Below are 15,377 nucleotides of genomic sequence, written 5' to 3'. Positions count from 1 at the left end.
TACACGTACGAGATACAAACTTTTAATTAACGGAACTGGACGCAACAACACTGATGCTGTGTCGCTAGACACCTATACGTATGTACACCAGTTTCTTCGAATCAAGCCCAAACTAGACTCTTTCCGAAATTTTCACAGTCAGCCACAAGGCTGGCAAATACACATACACATGTATAGCCGATAGACCGCAACTTGAAAGACATCGGTCACACAGGAGCGACGGCAACAGCGCGCTACAAGTATCGTGACGAGGTAACAACTGCGATTACCCTGTTGTAAACATTGTCGCGAAATAAAATAAAACAAACATGCTCTGGAATAGCGAAGCTATGAGCATCCGTTCAACCCGTCATAATATAATTCCGTTCATGATCCTACATTACTGCCTCTTTAGACGCGATAACACACGCCAGACCAAGGGGGCGCAGCCGCTTTGGAACTGGGGGAGAGGAGACATGTGGGAAAGGAGGACTCCCACTGTTCGCGGCCGAGGCTCGAGCGGGCAGGTAGAACACAACAAACGAAGGCTCTCGTAATACTGTGACGCAAATGATGTGACGCGTGAGATGACTTAGCATAACAGACAAAACATCCTCAACGCAGCGCTCGCAGCATATTTCCGTTCCCTCGAAAGCACAGCACTGCAACTTCTGGCTACGTATCGTTCAAATGCAGCCAGTACACACACCCCACAGTTTCTTAACGGCAATATAAACATCTCATTTATGACCTCAAAGGCAAAACGCACACAGGGAATGGGATTCGCGCCCAATACGCAGCAGTAATCGACAGCGCCACAGTAGCTTTCTATTGTTTTTGTGGTGCGAGTCGATGTTCATGAAACCTTTTACTGTAATAAATTTCATGATAAAAAGAAAAAAAACTGCGCCACTTAAGCGAAGCCACAAACTTGCTCTCATGGTGATGTTATCAGTTCTCATGAACTGCTTGGTTTCCCCCTGAGTGGCGTTTTAACCAGAATACAGGCGGAGGCTAGAGAGGCAACTGCATACTATTCATTGTAAGGCCGTGCAGGCCCCAGTAAACGATGCTAACTCATAGATCCGCAATGCTTTGGGGGGTCATAAACATACAGGTCGTGGTCAATTTGCAGAAAGTGGAACAAAAAAAAAGTAAAAGGAGATTACAGAATCGTTCGAAGAGAGTGATAGAGTAGGTTAGCTAGGGAGGGAAGGAAATTGGCACGTTGGATTCAAAGAAGACAGTTTAAAGATTATTGACCAAGTCACTGCAGTCATGAGCTCAATAAAAAGGGAGTGCTGCTGATTACCTATCTGTACAAAGCATCGTGGCACCCACTACCACCCTATTTCAAAAGGGCGCTCTCCATCCATCCACCTATCTTATCCATACATCCAACCATTGTGCTCTTGAGTCTTCGAGGGAACGGAATCACGCCCACTTCGTAAACTCTAAGTGGCAGTTCACTCTAGGAACATGAAGATAACGAAACACTCGCTTCTACTCGCAAAACGGGCCCGAAAAGGTTGCGTGAAAACAGGAGCCGGCGACAACGCCTGGAAAAAAAAGAAAAAAATAGCCCAGGGAGACAAGCCGTGCCGTCAGTCACGCGTCTGACTACACTCGCGAACAAGCCCCGCAGTTGCTGCCACAGACACCTGCCCTGTTTCCCAAGCAACCATTTCAGGGAAATATAAAAATCTCGCAAACAAACAAAAATAAACGATGACGATTGCTTTCATGGCGGGTGTAAAAAAAAAACACGGGAAAATCAACACGCCTTAAATAAAACGAAAATAATGAAAGCTATTAGCTTCGGCCGCTTAGTCTTTAGAGCTTCCAAGACCCACGGAATCCGCACGCTCCCTGGCTACGCTAGAGCTTGAAAGACCGATCAAGAGCGCAGAGATTTTCTTCGTCCTCTTCTTCTTCAACGTGGGCAGGTGGGGTCGACAATTTCACTTTGCTTGTTTGGACGAGGTGGGACCGAGAGGTCGCTTGGGTCACAACCTTGGGTCGAGCCAACGAGACAGTTCCCGTAGGGAAGCCGGCGGCACAGTGTGGCGATGCCCATCGGTGCACGATTTCGGAAAGGGTCTACACAGCGAAACATGGCGCGAAGCGAGGCGGTTCAGCTGATGAAACGTGGTGTAGGGTGGGTGGAGGGGTCGACAATAAATAGAGGGGTATGGGTGGGGGCCTCGGAAGGGCAGCAAGCCATGGCGGGGTGTGGTGGGTGGGCCCGGACACCACTGGAATGTTCGGCGAGAGTATTTACAACAATCCAGCCAGGTTGGAGGACGAGCTCGCATCACAATGCGGGAAGCAGCGGCGACTCCGCGGTGAACAGGGTTCTACACCTTGTCCGGCTGCAGAGGGAAGACGGGAAGGTATTAGTCCACTGTTAAACAAGTACGCAGCACAGACATCGCGATCAACGGAAAAGTTACGCGTTAGAGGTAAGAGTAAAGTGTAGTACTAAATAAGCCAAAATTTGGGCCTAAAGGAGTCATGAGCTCAGTGCCGATCCTTTGCATTGCTTAAGACGGAACTGAATGACAACAGTGAGCGGAATGACGCTTTAAACCATGTACTTTTCTTCCTGCAGTCATAAATTCCAATCTTCTGTGTGACTCGCTCCCTGTTCCGTGTAGTCAAATACTTTGGTATTCACTCTGTACGAGCCTCTATAGCCTATTCTATTCGCTTCATGCACGCGCAACTTCCTCTGCAGCTCCCACTGTCCCGAAAGAAGACCAATATCTAGGCTTCCGAGCCTGCCGCGATTCCTGCAATGCCGACGCGACAGTGGGACGATAGGGTGCACTTACCAGTGTAGGATAAAGGAAGGTCGATGTCCGGTCGACTCCATGCGAGTTCTCAGCGGCGCACGTGTAGCCTCCCATGTCATTCCAGGCAATATTTCGGATCTCGAGATCACCGTTTTCCAAGACCTACGCACAAAAATAAAAGAACGACGGAAATGGTCACTTAGGCTGCTGCACAGAATTCCGCGAACTAAACCGCCTAGAGGCCATTTGTGAAATCACTTTGCTGCAGGCCAATATGCAGCATTCCGTCTGTGCGCTGCCGCAAGACCGCTTTTTCTTCAGACCATCAGAACGAACCAGGATGTATTCTAGACTCTGCCCTCTTTCGGCGTGCAGCCTCTTATTTGCGCCTCAGAGAGACATTTCAAAACAGCCGTTTGCGCCGTTGCCGGCAAACAAACAATTGGAGGGCGTTAGTGGATCGATGTCCGCCAAAAATCTCCGCAATAACGGAGGAAAACGGCCACGACCGGTGGGTTAAATGTGCTTGTTCGCTAATGGGTGTCGGCCACCAAAGAATGTCATAGCTTGCAAGCTGCCGCCACCAGAAGGACATGGTCACTTTTGCGGTCCTCAGGCGAGAAAGCACTCCAATGTGTCCTCTTCTTGAAAGAGGGCAAGTAGGATCCGTACCCTCAAAGACTCAAATCGATGCATGCGAAAGAACGTGCACCAAATCTTCCTATCAAACATATTCTGCCATCGAGATGTTCAAAGACAAGACGAGGAGCGCACCTTGTACTTGTCACTGTTCTGCAGTTCAGTGTCGTCGGGGCCGAACCAGGAGACGGAGGGCTTTGGCGAACCAACGGGACGGCAGAAGAGCTGCACGGTGCTGCCCATCAGCTCGAGCCGGGTATGCGTCCACATGGTGATGCGGGCCGGCACTCCGGGAGGAACTGCTGGCAACGGAAGAGAGCAGCCGCCGTTGAGCAAGTAATCACACCAAGGGCGGAGAACGCCATCGTAAGAGATCGAGGCGAGGTGCTTCTGTCATTCAGTTAACTTGCACCCGCTCCACGCAACACCTGTGTTCTCTGCTTACCAAGTCTGCTAAGTTAGCTGAAGTAGAAAATCTCTTCTAACGAGGCACTTTCAGGCATTTCCGACTGCCGAATGCAGTGGGGTGTTTTGACGACAAAGGTATACCAAGGAGAGGATGCACGAGAATGCGAAAATGTGCATCAGTGAATGCAAATCTTTCGGTGCTTTAAATTTACGGGTGTTGTTTTCGATTGTGATGCACTTCTTCGACGAGCCATCGTATGGCCGCATGGAGGCCCCGAAAGCCAGCCAGCTATTCGGTTGACATTTAAGTGAGCGTACGAGCAGGCGCATGCCCACCGTTCAAGACACCACCAGCGTGTCTCAGGCAGCGTTTGGCGAAGGCCACTGCAGTCTCAGAGCATACGCCACACCCATAAACCGGAGCCCATGTCGACATGCAGTTCCGGGATGACTCACCGAAGGATTTCTTGACGAGGCACATGGGGCTGGAGCGGGCGGATCCGATCTTGGTGACCTTGACCTTGGTGCTCTTGCTGATGCGGTGGTAGGGGTTCTGGGCGACGCACGTGTACTCGGCCTCGTCGTACTGGGCGGAGGCGCAGTCGATGAACAGCCGCGACCGGGTGAAGCTGAGGCCCAGCATGGGCGCGCCCTCGGGGTTCACGTCCTCCTCGGTACGCTCGGGACCGCTCGGGTCCTGCACAAACGAACGACACCGCTCTCATCATTCCGTCACCCCACTCCTCGAGAATGGCTGGAAAAAAGCTGTTTTCACGGAATCTGCTGCCGTCCTATACTGACCACTGTACCCTGACGTGAGAGCGTGACTGACTGCATACGTCGCACAATCATTGGCCGTTCATGACGGCCAGCGAGATAATAATCCAGGCAGCCGACGCGAAACGCCAGCCGTAAGTCGCACTTGAACAAGACGAACCTGGCGCATTTTTCGCGGGGTATTCTCGTAGAATGCGGTAACCAGTATACAGAGCCTTGAAGCATACCAAAGAGACACGCCGTTAAAAAATAAAAACCGATAAGGTAGAGCGCCGTGTTATTGACCTGCGCGAACTATGCATGAGAATCGAGGGGCCGCCCCTTCCCCCGAAGTGGAATGGACCGTGCCAATCAGAAATGGAGAATACTGTACACATTGCAATCGATGAGCGCGAAAGAAATTCTCCAACTCAAAATTTGCGTTCGCATTGAGCAACGTGCAGTGAGCTAGGGAGTACATATTATTTTAACTTCTGTTGAGCTGGTCATACGACGCTATGTACGCTATTTCTCTCGCCCGATCCTTGACCTTTAAATCTGCACGTATCGGGATGAGTTTCTGTACCCTAAAACTTAAAAATCTCATTACAGCACTTCATGCGACAGCAATGCCAAAAGCGCACGGCCCTTAACTTGATTCTGCAGCCCTGCTACGGGCTTATAAAACGTTCGCCGGCGCAGAAAGGTCATCCCGATTGCGCCTCCGTGGATTATTTCTCTTCAATCGAGTTTGTACTCACATGCAAAGAAATCTGTTTTCGCTTTTTAAAACACCCCGTTGCGAAACAGTTATTCGAATAAGGTCTGTAAATGCACAAGCACGATAGAAAAAGGTCGCCAATGCTTGCGCCTGAACGATCTTACTGGCTCGGACATGGAAGAGCAGTAAAAACGCTGATCGCTTTTCGTGAGCATTGTAAAAACTGCGTACATAAAGGCTCTATACCTCATTTTATGCCACCAATACTGGAAGTCAGTGATGTCTCACGCAGTGGGCTTCTCCACATGAAATTGACGTTTTAATCGAAAAAACGCCCCCGCTCCTCTTTGCTGTTGTTGTTTTTTTTTTTCTCTTCTTTAAAATGCGCTTGATGTGACATGGCTGCTCGGGTGCAATCGGGCGCAATCGGCGCTGTCAAGGGCAGAGCGAAAGCCAAGGCAGAGATCAGCCTCGGCTCTCAAGCGTAGCTCTTCTCGCGAATTGCTGAAACAGACGGTGGGCAATCAATTACGTTCAACGGAGAAAAACAGACTTGCCCCTGTCGCGTTACTCGTACGTGGGAACAGAAGTTTGGACACCGGACACTGCCCTCACCTCACCCACGCGGAGGCAAAGGCCATGGGAAGTTTCGGCACGAGCAGTGATAATAGCGCAGTAACTTAATAGTGCAGTAAATAGCGCAGTGGGGCGATTCATCTTAGTAAGCAGCGGTGATTCGTGCTCTAAGATGAATGAATGAATCCTTTATTGAAAGATAAAAACAAGGAAAACTATTACCCTGCAAGCCACGTTCAAAACGGAGCAACCAGCTCAATTATACGAATAGACCTGGAGTGCCATTTGAATGCAATATAATTTAATTTTCTCACGATAGAAATCCGAGATCCCGGAAGCGTCGAGCGGAGTCCAATTTTCGCTTGCGATTAGCCTTCGCAGCATTGTTGAAAGCGGGTACAAACGAAGTCTAGTAGCTGCTTCACGCATGCCGCTCTGAGCTTGAGCCTCAAGATGCGAAGAGAACAATACTGTCGGGAAATCAAGCTGAAACGCTTTTGAGAAGTTTGAATGGCGTGCTTGAGCGCTTAAAGTAACAGGGCTGCAGTTAAGCCTTACGAAAAGGAAATGTCGCGCAAAACCGTACAAAGAGCAAAGAAAAAGATTACAATACCAGTGCGGCACAGGAATAGGAACTGCTAGGTAAGCTTTCATTCCTTGCTCGCAACGGCCACGGGGCCTTGCTTTGCAGCTGTATTTGTCCTCGACATTTTGAGCGGAAACGAAATGCCGGCATATTCTCATTTTAAGCCAGAAATCAAACTGTACTTTTTTTTTTTAATTAAGCGACATCTGAGTCGCCGCTTCGTTGGCTGCTACGAACGGCAATTGATTTTTTTTTTTTCTTTCACTGCAAAGTGAAATCGAAGCGGCGCTGTTCGGGCGACCCACAGAGCAGCCTGGGGCAGTAATTGAACCACCACGGAGAACGGACAACGAAACGGCTAAATGGAAAAAAAAGGAAAGGCAAAAATTACAAAAGCAGCGGCTTTGAATCTCGCTAGTCTCATCTAAACGGGAGTACAAATTAATGTGTGTTTAGAAAAATGTGACGGTCCGCAGCTTCTTTCCGCATGAGCGGAGACCCATGCACCCTTCACAGGGAATCGCTGAGGCTTTTCCTGCCGTGAGCTCCAAATGACATCATTCGGACTTCCTCCAGGATGCCCCCGTAGCAGATATCGGCGTTTAGAGGGAATTCTTCCGGGTGCCAGACTATAGAGCTTCGTAATCATGATTAGGGTGCGGGCAATGGGAGAGGGGCAATCGGTTACCCCGCGAACGCCTATGCGGTGCGATTAATATGAATCCGGTGTCGACGTGCTCGAGACGCCCCGGAGGCGTGGAGAGCAGCGCTGCCGAAGAGGGCCGGGCATCCCGTGCCCTCGGCCACGTATACCCGCCAGATTAACCTAGAAACGAACAGTGCGCCGGAGTGAGAGGGAGGGGCGCGAAGCACGTGCGGTCTCCATCGCGATAGCGCTGCCAGTGTCCGCCGCTATCGCTCCGCCAATGTCCTCCCGAGTCGCAGCCGCCACAGCTGCTGGGGGTTGAATGAACACACACGACCGCGCCACGGTCCCGCGGCGAGCCAATCTCGGGGCATCCCCGAGGTCGCGCTGTGTGAAGACGTGCAGAAACCGCGCAGGCAATGGCGGATAGTCCGTATATCCTGCCCCTGGGGCAGAATGCTACACCGACCGCAATTGCACAAGGCACGCTTTATACTCTTTCTTTTTTTTTTTTTGCGGCCGATAATTACAATCTATGCACGCTAACCGAGCACAAGTAAGGTTTATCGGAACGGTTGCTATGTATGGAGGTCTGGAAAAAAAGACCGACCAAAGATAAACACATAAAAGCGCGCCAATTGCAGTAAAACGCTCTAAGGAAGGCCGGTGTTTCATAGCTCACTGATGCAGTTTATACATTTGATGACCGATACTATTGGAGGAACGTGAGGTGTGTGTCTGCTTCATGCTGGGAATAAAGGTCACAATTCAGCTGTGTGCGCTCATAAGGAGTGTGAGTGGCACCTGATCTATGATTGCAAGACTTGAAAACCATATACTCAAAAACGTACAGCGCTCACCTGTCCGATGCGGAGTCCGTTCTTGAGCCAGTGTATGGTGGGCGGAGGGTTGCCTCCGGCTTCGCATTCGATCACCAGCGACTCCGACTCGGCGACGGTCATCACGTCAGGAGGGGCGTTGCGAAGCTTCAGGTGCGACTTGCGCAAAAAGTTGCTCCCAGAACCTGCGGCGGCGCAATCGCTTAGTCAGGAACTATCGACCCTTTGACGCCCACGCGCGGCATGGCGTCACTCGAGAATGAGCAGACTTATGACACTTACCTGCTCGAGAGCCTCGCTGTGCCTTCGACACGAACAACTGCAAAAAGAAGAGTCAAATTCATTACTTTCCGGCAGTTTCCAGCGCATCGGCGCACAGCGTTGTCACTTTCATGCGCGCGGTCTCATTTCGTACGCAGTTAGCGTTTCCATCATCGCAAGAAGTGCGACATTCGCACATTCGTTTTTCCTCATTCCCCTCAAGTGGTGCGTTTCATCTCCTTTTTCTTTTTTTTTTTTTGGGGGGGGGGGGGGGGGGAGGGGGGTTGCTTAAGCCCTCTTCTCAGAAACCAAGGCCGCATTTCTTGCGATGCGATGAACCTGTCCAGAACGGAGTCATGAGCTCCTAAAGGCATGTCGCAATGGCGACGCGCATGCGACCTTTAATAAGCGCAAGCCGCTTTCCACGAAACGTCAGGCTTCGTTTCGCGGCTCCGGTGACATAAACCGGCGCAAGTACATGCGGTTTTTATCAGTCAAAGAAAAGGGACCAAGAACACCGGGAGCTTCAACAGCTGTGGGCCTATCCTCTAGAACGCGATAAGAACGCACTCAGTGTTCGCAGAAAATGGGGAGGGGGGGCTTTCTTTTCTCTTCTCTCGTCTTTATCTTCCGCTACATTCCTGTGGCTCTTGAAAGACAGCACTTGTCAACGATTGAAGGCGGGATAGCTGATTGAAACTTTCATTCATATCTTTACCGTAAGCTCGGCCTCGTGCTCACAGAATGAGCAGTGCGCACGGCGCTAAGCGGTCGCGGCTTTCTTCGCATGCTGAAAGCTTCGAGTGCACGAAGTCGCCCCGATATAAAAAGGCCCTACGCTCTATGACCGCACGTGGCGCCATATAGCCTTTTGCTTAGTGCAGCGTCACGCACCTTGCCCTGCGTTCGCTTTCCTTGATCTACAGTAGTACGAGCGCGAAATTTTCATCGCACCAATTCAAGCCAATCGCGATGGCGACCACGACCGTGGAAAGAAGAATGCACTATGCGTTCTAGACTAGCACACATGCCGAAAAGAACCACCCGTCCGAGGGGGTGCTCTCGGTGGATCCAGAAGCGAACTCACCCCGACGGCGTTACGCTGCCGGGCCCCTTGGCCGACCAGCGACCTGCCCAGGACGGCAGGCAGCAGCAGCACCAGGACGCTGATGAGGCTCGCAGTTCGCGGGCGCATTCCGTTCGCCGGGATCCGCACGACAGGCGTCTGGACGCTCAAGACTCGGAGGCACGCTTCCTGCGTTCAGAGACGGGGGCCCCGGTCACTCGCGCCACCCGCAACAGCTCCAAAAGGGGTCCGCATCAAGAACAAGAAGGGAGACGGAGGAAAACAAAGCGAAGGATGTTCGCAACAACGTGTCATCCAGCGTCGCGACACGAAGAACGCGGACCTCTGACCGTAGATATTTCTGTGCAGTGTGCTTACGCAGCGCTCGGGCTTATTCGTCAACAAATAAATATATGTCGCTTGGTCTCTTCTTAGCCGGCCATGAATAGAAAGAAACAGCCATAATGCTTGATCCAGCAAATAAAGGTGTGTCCGTACTTCACTGTCCAGCGCGCACAGACAAACGGGACGCTATTGCTGAAATCAGAGTCTGAACTCACAGAGATAAGTAGAATGTTTGAGGACCTCCTGGTCCAGGCTGGATTAGTAGCCCCGTTAGTATCCAATTTGCAACCATTCGGAACATATATACGCTTGCCCCAGTTTCGTCATTATCAGCACCAACATCAGCAGCCGAGTTGAATTCATTGAAGGTGGGAAGGTCTCTCCCAACGTCCTCCTGTTTCCATGGTTTGCGAACCTGGTCAAAACTGATCAGCTATTTTCAGCAGGCCAGATGCAATCTCCTCCGCGCTTGAACGTTTCATTCGATCCCTGTAAAGCGCTGAACACAGAGTTCGCACAGTAGGTCGCAGGAAAACCTTTCGACCGCTCTTCGTTGTGACTCACGATATGAGGCGTGTTTAGCATCATCTGTAGATCGGCGCGGACATGCTTACGCTGAAAACACTCTTGTGTTCTCGTGAAGGCAGCGGAGTGCTGTGGAGAAGGTTTTGCATTTAAAAAAAAATGAAGCGCGAGAGGGGAAATCTCGTTGACGTGTTAATACACGACCGATAAATGCCCTTGACGCCTTAGAGAGCTCTGTAAATGAAAAAGACGACAGATGTCTAGATAAACAACGGTCCTGTTTGCTCGTTTGTTTTAGAAATAAGAAGCGCATAAACCGGGAAGCCCGCGCAATTCGCACCCTCTTTCCAAGCCCTTGCACGCTCTGCAGAAAAACTGCCCAACGACTGCGCCCGCACGGGTGCTCGAGGACGCGACGCGGAAGCGTGTTCCATTCATACCGGAGTGGCGACAGTTGCAGGTAGCGCGACTCGGTCACCCAGCAGGTACTCACAGGACACAACAGTTTCCGGTGTATGCGCTACGAGCGCAACGCAATCCGCACCGTGTCGCTACCGTTCCGTGATGCGTAAGGGCGCCGAGACAGCGTAGCAATCAACAGCGGAAAGCCTCCGGCCTCATCGGCGAGGAGGAGGGCAGCACACGCGCGTGTTGTTAGCCCGTACTCGCGCTACTCGAATTTCGCATGTTGTCGTCGTCGCGAAGGGGCTCGGAAGCTCTGCGCGTGACGGTCCCCGCGGAGACAACGAAACGGGTCCTCTCAGGTGCGTAGGGCTGCAATGCGAGACAGGCGCCGAGACAGCGGCGCAAATTAGTGCGCGTGCTAGCATGCGTTGCGCCCCGGGCCTGGCACACGGGCCGCTGGTGGAAAACAGGATGAGGCTCTCCTGTCGCCCGGCTCAGATACGCTGAGATGGTCCGGGAGAACCAACTGCGCACCCCCACTTCTTCCCTGCGGTCAGATGTCATCAAAACATTCTGCAAGAAACTCCCTGACGTTCCACCTATCCCTGATCTTTTCTTTTTTTTTTTAATGCTTCCAAATAGTCTACAGTTTACTGGCCATTGATTAGCATGCTCTTTCACTGCCAAAGAGTTTGTCCAATGTGTGTTCGGAAGCCGCGAGACAAGTTTCACATTGCAGTCATAGATGCTGCTCTCATATTCAGAATGAAATAAACAAGGGTTTTCGACTCTTCAGTATCGCGAGCTTGAATGGCCTGATGCGAGGTATAGCCACGCGAATGGCTCCATTGTGCGCACTTCGGATAGCGAACGCATTTCGGATAGTGGCGCCACTTCAACACAAGCGCCGGTCGGTGACTAATTAACAAAGCGACGCCGCCGCCAGCGGATTGCCTGAATGGATGCGCTTTCACTTTGCAAGGACGCGTACCGACTGTCGCGAAAGAGGTCGCTCCGAAGCTTACCGTGCCTTCTACACAGGGCTTACAGATTGGCCGCTATCGCCAATCATAACTAGTCGACCGAAAGCGCCTCTTGGATCCGAACGCTGCGCGCTGAATACCAGCATAGTCTCGGTGAAGCTGAATCTGGTTTCAGAAAGGATGTTTACAGGCACACGCAACACACCTCTGGAGTTCACGGGTGCATACGTCTAAGCTACATATGATTCCAAAGCTGTAATTGCTAACTGGAAGGCAGGCAGCGAACTTGAGTGGCCCTGGTAGCACCGAACCTTGAAATAAAGTTGTAAAATTGTTATGCAAGTTTCTGTAACGTTACTTATCAGGTTGTAACGCTATTTTAATGTTAAAAAACCAAAAATAACGTGATATGTTGTGCCATAAAAATTAATTTAACATTCAAAGTAAACTTTGCGTCCATGCTGCGTACTAAACTTTGCTAAAATGTAAAAAATTACAAAATAATATTATATGATGCACCGCAAGCCTTAGTTTAACATTGAAACGAAAGATTGTTCCAAAAATGAGTCTTAGATGCTTTTACATTATTTAAATCATAACTATAAAACAGGATTACAAATATACTGCAAGCATCGCCTCCGAGAACTTTTCCCTCTGTTCTTATAGCAAATATGTTCTTCAGCTAGCAGTACTTTGCAATAAATTCCATAGATTGTACCTGCCATAACTGCATGCCCAACCCCGTTATTTGGCTAGGAAAAGGTTGCCTACTGGTAATTACCCATTCACCCTCAACACTCAAGTAACACCGTTCAGTAATCGCTACGTAAGCTTGTCTCCGTGGTATCCGTTCGGAAGTAAGTGAGTTGCATGCATTGTTTGTCGTGTAGCTTTGGGTCCTTGCTAACCGTTTATTGCACAATTTTTGAGAAAGCTGTGTTCATATCGTTCGCAGGTTTGATTATGGTTAAGGTAATGTCATTTCAACATTATCTGTAACGTTTTAGAACAGTTGGAAGAACAAAGAACATTAAGGGCAATATATTAACGTTTGACCAAAACAAAAAAGCAACATTTCTGAAAACTTTCGGTGCATGGGGCAGTTTTGTCGCAGAAGAGAAATTAAATTTCCGCGGAATTCGTTGTAATTGCCATCGGCGCCATAAAGCGGGATATGTGCCCTGCAGGGCAATGGCGCCTCCCACTGACCTCCAGCTATCCCTGTCCTCAGCCAACCGCAGCCACCCTGTCGTAGCCAAACTAGCGTAATCTCATCTCCCCGCATAACATTCTGCCGCCCGCAGCAACCTCCAGACGGCGCCAATAGCCCGACGGTTGCCTGCTCTCCGCATTACGTATCCAGCTCAGGTACAACCCACTTAGACTTTTTAATTTCCGCTAGGAATCACTGTAATAATCGTCATGTTTACTTCATGTCTGAAAGAAACGAACAAAATTAATACCCCTTAGATTTCTAGTAAATGAGTCGAGAAGCCAATGGTGTTAAAATTGTCACATTGTCGGCTAAAACTCAGCCATCGAAACAGTCTGTGCTGGTTCCTTCTGCATGTGTCGGCTCCGTTTTGTCCTTCTTTAAGGAAGAAGAATGTCATTACGCGCTAAGATGAAGTAAAGGTCCGTTTTGATCACGCACATAATTGATCGATACATGCAGAATTCCGTACTATTACGTTGCGTCCACGCATTTTTTTCAGCCTATCAGTACGACGAACGGACAATCTTTTTCCAGGAGACAAAATCAAAGGCGGGGGGCGACTTCCCCATTCACCGTCGATAAACGTACAGCTTAATTTGCGCAACCGGCCCGACGCTCTCGGCCGTCACCGCAGGCGTAGTAGGTGCATCATCAATGTAGGCATCCGATTTCATGATCGCCACGAAATCTCTAGAAAGCGCAGTCTCCTCCCCTCTTCCTTTTTTCTCAGGACACGCTAGTCTTTGCCGTTTCGTATCCTGCATTGATTTTTCATTTTCGGTTGTATTTTTCTTTCTTTTATTGTCTCCTACTGCCGCTTTCTTTCATTCGCCTTTTCGTAACCCTGAAGAAACTCGGAATTCGAACTCAGCCCATGCATGATATCGCGCGGCGCCTCACGTAGTATTCGTTTCGACGGAGGAAGTCGCCAAAATTTACTTTGCGCAGCCTACCTGAATACGGAGATGTGCATGTAAGCTGCTCGAAGTATGCGCGTCACGTATACAGCGAAAACGCACATGTCTGCATTGGCATAAACCGAAAGAAGGCATCTTGTGCGCAGAGCAGAAGTAACCGCCTCAGGTGCGGCGGTGACGTCTGTTCTTGCCACACAGGCCCACGCGAGTCTGAGCCACCGGCTGCGGGGGCGCAAAACGAAGTACCGTCAAGAATCCACACAGTTGAGATCAGCGCCAAAGAACTCCGACAGTAAAGTTGCGCAGCCACCTCTATGCGCGGTTGAGAACTGCGCAACCACAATCCAGGAGCTGTAAAAGTTTCCTCGCTGCAGAGCTCGGAAGCGACTATCTATAAGAAATAATAATAAAAAAAAAACATGGAAAAGCGAACTAGAACTCTAGCAGAGAAGAGTCTGCAGTATCGGCGGGCACTCGTCTCACCAGAAAGACGGTTAAGACACGTTCGCTTTCGTTGCAGCGGTGCCGACGTCTTTTCACACGATGTGTTCTCGACAATGTGCGGTCCACTTGGAAAAATTTTATAAGCTCATTACGTCATAAAGTGTACACACATTTAGCGAAGGTAAAGAGGGGACGAGGAATCAGACGCCTAGTAGGGCACAGTACGGGGCGCGATATATATGAACTCTCGAACAGTGTAGCTAAGAAAAGGAGAAGTCGGATTAAGCGCATAATAAAGAAAAGCACGTTAGCTAGTTAAAATAGCGTCGTAAGCTTCTGCTGCTTACCTCGACGGATACAATGGGAGCTGGATGCCTAGGAACTTCTCGCTGGACTGTGCTCAGGACGGGATCGTAAGAGGCGACTCCCAGAAGACGGCGGACTCTTGAAGCGGCAGCGAATCGACTGGACGGCAAGCGCGATAACGCGGACCTTTCCGCGGGCTTCTCGGATAAAATGCCGGAGATTGGTGCGCGACTCGTGGTCACGTGTGTGACGCGGCCAAAACCCATATCCCGGGGGCTAGCCACATGCCCTGCTGCTTCTCCTCATTCAACTTCTATCTTTCTTCTTTTTTGACTCCGGTAACTCTCCCCTTGCCTTCCTCAATATCCTTTTCTCTTTCACTCTCTCCCCTTTGCAAGCACTAACGGTCACGCGCCGCCGACACAGGGCACCCCAGCCACGTGCCATTCTTGCGGAAGAACGGCCACCCAGCCCGTTTAGTCCTCAAGTCGTCATTTCGCTGTGAAAGCTGGAGGCGTTCTTCGAATATGAACATCCCTGGTATTAACTTTGTTTTTAGCGACGTGGAAGCCACGGATCAATTCAGATTTCCTGCACGAATTAGGAAGCTCTGGTTAAGCACGTCACAGCTCTCCAAGGGTCCTAACGTCGAGCTTGGTGTGTCGTTAAAGGAATTTTCTCTCTCTTCGCAATTTCATAGGCAAAAAAAAAAAAGAAGAAACCGAAGCAGGTACAGGATCTCTCCATTATTCACTGATAGCTGCGGCGCAATTTTTTTTTCCTCGCCTACTAAAAACGCCTTCAAACTCCCGGATCGGAAGGGACTTACCGTAATTCGCCGAACATCAAATCTCGCTTTTCGCGAGCTGCCAAGGCCGCCCGACCGCTAGGCGTGACACATCACAGATGAAACTAGACAGCACCACCCAGATAGGCATACGCGTGGAGCGCGCTAACAGTACGC

The 15,377-nt window shown here is 50.2% G+C and overlaps 1 protein-coding gene across 11 annotated transcripts in view; it reads right to left on the bottom strand.

Annotated features, from left to right (window-relative positions):
* Positions 1-15,377, bottom strand: part of ImpL2 (Ecdysone-inducible gene L2) — an 80,678-nt gene continuing 65,301 nt past the window's right edge. For 5 of the 11 annotated variants that reach the window (XM_089578809.1, XM_089578811.1, XM_089578807.1 and 2 more), the window contains exons 2-8: positions 9,294-9,461; positions 8,228-8,264; positions 7,958-8,130; positions 4,278-4,518; positions 3,549-3,715; positions 2,814-2,936; positions 1-2,351 (exon numbers count right to left, since the gene is read on the bottom strand). In XM_089578809.1, the coding sequence (XP_089434935.1) occupies positions 2,337-2,351; positions 2,814-2,936; positions 3,549-3,715; positions 4,278-4,518; positions 7,958-8,130; positions 8,228-8,264; positions 9,294-9,401 (864 nt within the window). In that variant the 5' untranslated portion in view covers positions 9,402-9,461 and the 3' untranslated portion in view covers positions 1-2,336. Of the gene's footprint in view, positions 2,352-2,813; positions 2,937-3,548; positions 3,716-4,277; positions 4,519-7,957; positions 8,131-8,227; positions 8,265-9,293; positions 9,462-10,582; positions 10,769-14,454; positions 15,106-15,377 lie in introns of those variants that run through there. The other 6 variants (XM_089578804.1, XM_089578803.1, XM_089578806.1 and 3 more) reach the window with 6 other exon arrangements.

The sequence above is a fragment of the Amblyomma mixtum genome, chromosome 3 (assembly GCF_055824585.1).
Source record: "Amblyomma mixtum isolate Tamu chromosome 3, ASM5582458v1, whole genome shotgun sequence".
NCBI classification, from domain to species: Eukaryota; Metazoa; Arthropoda; class Arachnida; order Ixodida; family Ixodidae; genus Amblyomma; species Amblyomma mixtum.
This window is presented reverse-complemented; position numbering and strand designations above follow the sequence as displayed.